At 53.0% G+C, this 5000-nt stretch overlaps 1 protein-coding gene across 1 annotated transcript in view; it reads right to left on the bottom strand.

Annotated features, from left to right (window-relative positions):
- Window positions 1–362: 362 nt before the first annotated feature.
- clcf1 (cardiotrophin-like cytokine factor 1) overlaps window positions 363–5000 on the bottom strand; it is a 14034-nt gene continuing 9396 nt past the window's right edge. The window contains exons 2-5 of the mRNA XM_056601146.1: window positions 2458–2621; window positions 1548–1982; window positions 764–959; window positions 363–478 (exon numbers count right to left, since the gene is read on the bottom strand). Of these exons, the coding sequence (XP_056457121.1) occupies window positions 363–478; window positions 764–959; window positions 1548–1982; window positions 2458–2621 (911 nt within the window). The remainder of the gene's footprint in view (window positions 479–763; window positions 960–1547; window positions 1983–2457; window positions 2622–5000) is intronic.

Here is a 5000-nt window from a genome sequence, read left to right as displayed (position 1 = left end):
ATGTGTTAAAAGTGTTTGTGTGTGTGTGAGTGCGTGCATGTGTGTGTTTGTGTGTGCGTGTGTGTGGGTTTGTGTGTGTGTGTCTGCACATGTCTTTGGCATATATTTTAAACTTTTCTTTACTCTGTGCCTGTCTACAACACTGTCATGCATGCTGATGCACAGAATACATCTTGTAAATTATAGGTCTTGAAATATATATATTTTTTTATATACACATTTTACAGTTTTTGTACGTTTTCAACCAGACCAAACAGTACATTGTTATCTGGCTTGGTGTCTCCTCTCTCTCTCTTGCTCCCTCTCTCTCGCTCTCTCTTTCCCTCTCTCTCCCCCCCCCCCCCCCCTTTCTCCCCCCCCTCTCAGCCCCGTAGTCTCTTCTTCAGCCGGTTGAAGTCCTTGGCCGACCGCCACAGCCAGCTCTGCAGCTCCCTGAGGATCCAGAAGCCTTCCACCTTGCGGGCGAAGTCGCTGAGCGCTGGCCGCACCGCCAGCATGGGGGAGAAGGAGGCGCCCTGCGAGGAGGAGAGGAGCGGGGGGAGAGGAGCAGGGAGGAGGGCCGGGCCCCGGCGCAGGGAGATGGGGAGTGGGGGGGGGAGCGCGAGGAGGCCCTCCCTCCCGGGCTCCTCCCCAAGGGGGTAGAAGAAGGAGAGTGCGGAGAGGGAGGGGGGGAGGAGGGTGGGGGAGGGGGGAGGAAGGGAGCGTGGGTGGCGTCGCAAGGAGGAGGAGGAGGAGGAGCCTCCATCAGGCAGCAGCAGGTAACCTGTGTCCGAGCTGTCCTCCAGGCTGTCCCCCAGGCGTTGGTCCAGGCTGTTCTCCAGGCTGTCCTCCAGGTGGTCCTCCAGGCTGTCCTTCAGGCTGTGCTCCAGGCTGTCCTCCAGGCTGTCCTCCAGGCTGTGCTCCAGGCTGTCCTCCCTCCTGACCGTGTCGGCGGGCCGGTAGTTGAGGTTGTAGCTGTACTGGTTGTCAACGTAGCTGTCGTAGTTGTAGCTGTCACCGCCGTTGTTGTTTTTGCTTTTATCGTTGTTGTTGTTGTTTTTGTTGTTGTTGCTGTTGTCGTTGTTGTTGTTGTCATTGTTGTTGTTGTTGTTGTTGTTGTTGTTGTTGTCGCTGTTGGTCCGGGGACCCGGGGGCCGACGGGGGGCCTCACCGCCTGCTGTTGCCCAGAGGGACAGGCCACGCTGGGGTTCCCCCTGCAGCCGCGTCTCCTCCCACAGCTCCTCCAACACGCTGAGCAGCCTCCTCCGCTGGCCCCACAGCTCCAGCCCTCCCTCCACTTCCTGCTCCTCCTCCAAGTCCTCGTCCTCCTGCTCCTCCTCCTCCTCTTCTGTGTTCTGCTCAGCAGGCTCCGCCCCCCTCCTCCCTCGCCGGCCCCTCCTCCCTCTTTCCGCCCCGCCCGTCCTCTCCCGCCACCCGTGGCTCCTCCTTCCCTCGGAGCGCCTCCTCCCCTCCTTGCCTCTCCTCCTCTCCATGGCCTCCCTCCTCCTCCCCCTTTCCTCCCCCCCTCCCCCCTCCTCGTCCTCCTCGGCCAGCGCCCAGAACGGGACCCTGCCATCCCGGGCTGCCACCGCGCCCAGCGCCCCCCGCTGACTCATGAGGAGGGGGGCGGGCCTGCGGAGGGGGCCGGCCGCCACCTCCTCGCCCACCAGGGCCCCGCCCCCGAGAGCCAGGCCGGGAGGCGGGGGCGGGGCGTGGCCCAGGCCGCTCATCAGGCCGGAGATGGAGACCAGCAGGCCGTCTAGCCCGGTGCAGAAGTGCAGCAGGGAGGTCTGGAGGTAAGGGCAGAGCGTGGAGCGAGCCAGCTCCTGCACCGCCGCCAGCAACACAGAGTACGCCCGCTGGTTCTGGGCCAGCCGTGCCCGGTTCTCCAGGCCTCGCCACAGCTCCAGCCGCGTGGCGGCGCTGGGCAGGGACAGGGCCGTGCTGTTGGGCCTCGGCGGGGAGAAGTCCTTCTCGTTGAAGGGGGGCCCCAGGTAGGAGAGCTGACATGAGAGAAGGCCCAGTAAAACCACAGTATAAACCTTTATGGGCCAGTATGCATCCGGCCAACAGTCAGAGGACGGTTAAAGACGCCCTTAAAGACCTGCTTTAGAGGCTTTCGGGTCTGAGGGGTAGGTTACATTTCCTCTATATGAAATCATGTTTTAATTCATGGTGCAAGTTTTAGTCTAAATTACGATAGATAGACGATATATAGAAGATATGATATCATCCCTGCTTCTGTAAATGTAAGCACTTTATTATGTAATGGAAGTTAATTTGAATGCTGCCAGTAACTGAGCACATGGATGTAAACCCTTAAATGACACAGTGCATCTATCCCAGCAGTAGGCTCTTATTTAATGCTGGTTGCATTTGAGTAACGTTGTCTATCACTAGGATCTGTGATCCAGAATGGTTGTTGTTTGTGTTTCTTACGTAGGTGAGGTGGATTAATATGGTCTATCTGTTTCTTACGTAGGTGTCTTTGATCTCCTTCAGCTGGTGCTCCAGATACTTGGTGAGCTCGTAGGTTCTTTCGATCGAGCTTCTCTCATTGGCCAGATTGTAGGATGATGCCTCAAGGGAATGGGCCAGCACCATGGCTGCAGCCAATAGCAAGACAGCCTGGGAGTGGTGGACTTTTGAGAAGGAGAATAGAAAAATACTTAATATATATCCATAATCACACTTAGAACCCAATATCAAATTGATAATAAAGAAATGTTTGGGGTGTTTGTATTCATAGCAATAGGGTGACAGATTATTTTTATACAATTATTTGAATGGAAGTTGAGACTTTGACAACAGCTTGTTCCCCAATGTAAAGCACACCGGTGAGACATTCACAGTGTGTTTACACCATCTCCATTCTAAACTCTTCCTGGTTTATTTTTTTGTCACTATGGCAATAGCCTCATCTGCTTACATATAATCAGATCAGTGTCATCTGAGACTGCATTCTCAGATTCAATCCTAATTTTAGACATTTCTAACGGTTGTCGGTTTACTCTGGCTTCAAATGAAACCTTCATTACTAAGAAACCCAGAGACAATCAGACAAATGGCTTACACATGCACAAAACACACACACACACACACACACACACACACACACACACACACACACACACACACACACACACACACACACACACACACACACACACACACACACACACACACACACACACACACACACACACACACGTCATGCCAACACAAACTCATGTTACATATGTTTGTGTGTACGTGCACACGTTTTCTCTTTGCCAAGTTTGCACATTTTTATGCTTTCTTTCTTTTTGGTTCTTCATACTTATTCCGTTTCATTTTTCTTTTTTAATTACACACACCCCCTCCCCCCACACACACACAAGTACACACACACCCAAACACAATCACACACACCCAAACACACACTCACCTAAACCCACACACCCAAACACACACACACACACACACACACACACACACACACACACACACACACACACACACACACACACACACACACACACACACACACACACACACACACACACACACACACACACACAAACACCATCACACACATCCAAACACACGCACACAGCCAAACACACACACACAAACACACACACAAACACACACACAAACACACACACACACACACACACACACACACACACACACACACACACACACACACACACACACACACACACACACACACACACACACACACACACACACACACACACATAAACACCCACACAATGTACATCTGTGCTACACTAAGTCCCAACAATATCCCTTCGACACAGAGACATGTGGCGGCTCCACAATCATAAACACTGACACTAATCTGTGTGTTTTCCTTGATTGTGTGTTTTTGTTGTGCGTGGGGGGGGTCTATGGAGGGAAACATGCTTTGAGGTTTTGTTTAGGTTAGCAGAAACTGGTATCAGTGTTTCATGTGACTATGCAAGTGTATGTGACTGGGAAACTGTTTGCACTCATGGGTATCATTACGAGTTAAAATTGCACTAAAATGTGCCCTACATTACGTGTGTTTGTTTATGTGTGTCTGCCCACAATTGTGTGTGTGTATGTGTGTGTGTGTATGCGTGCTATAAAATGTGTGTTTGTGCGTTATTATGTGTGTGTTCAGTCGGCGGGGGGGTTCTCGTGGAGCCTTTCAGTGGCGTTTTACTCTGGTTTTAAGAAGAGAAAATTTAGGCTGAAAGGTGGTCTCAACATGTGTGGGAACGTGGTGTCCACCAAGCCCTTCTGGTGTCTCCCACCCCCTTGTCTCCACGTCAATGAGACGCTCAGCGTATCCTCTCTCTGTCGCCCGGCATAATGGCTCACAGCCTCTCACTCACTCATTCGGTCACTTGCTACTTCTCGCTCTCACTCACTTACTCACCTCAATCATTCACTCCGCCTCTTCTCGCCTCACCCAAACTCTACTTCCTCTTTGTGTGCCTGTGATTCATCCTTCATCTCTTCCATCCTCTCTGTCTTTTCTCCCCCCCCTCCCCCCGCCGACAGCCAGACGGGGGCTGTGATTCATGCCACTAATTAAGGCTCAAAACATGCTGCTGTTCAACAGGTGTGAAATATGGATTGCACAACATGTGATCCTGTTAGCGTGCTCCAGCTCTTCCCGTCACCACCCTATCCCTCCCTCCCCCCCTCTCTCTCTCTCTCCCTCCCCCCCTCTCTCTCTCTCCCTCCCCGTCTCTCTCTCTCTCTCCCCCTCTCTCTCCCTCCCTCTCTCTCTCTCTCCCCCTCTCTCTCTCCCTCCCCGTCTCTCTCTCTCTCCCTCCCTCTCTCTCCCTCTCTCTCTCTCTCTCTCTCTCTCTCTCTCCCTCCCCCTCTCTCTCTCTCCCCCTCTCTCTCTCCCTCCCCATCTCTCTTTCTCTCTCCCCTCTCTCTCCCTCCCTCTCTCTCCCTCTCTCTCTCTCTCTCTCTCTCTCTCTCTCTCTCCCCCTCTCTCTCTCTCCCCCCCTTTCTCTCTCTCTCCCTCTCTCCCT

The sequence above is a fragment of the Gadus chalcogrammus genome, chromosome 10, assembly GCF_026213295.1.
Source record: "Gadus chalcogrammus isolate NIFS_2021 chromosome 10, NIFS_Gcha_1.0, whole genome shotgun sequence".
Lineage (NCBI taxonomy): Eukaryota > Metazoa > Chordata > Actinopteri > Gadiformes > Gadidae > Gadus > Gadus chalcogrammus.
Note: the sequence above shows the minus strand (reverse complement) of the source record. Positions and strands in the feature narration are given on the sequence as shown.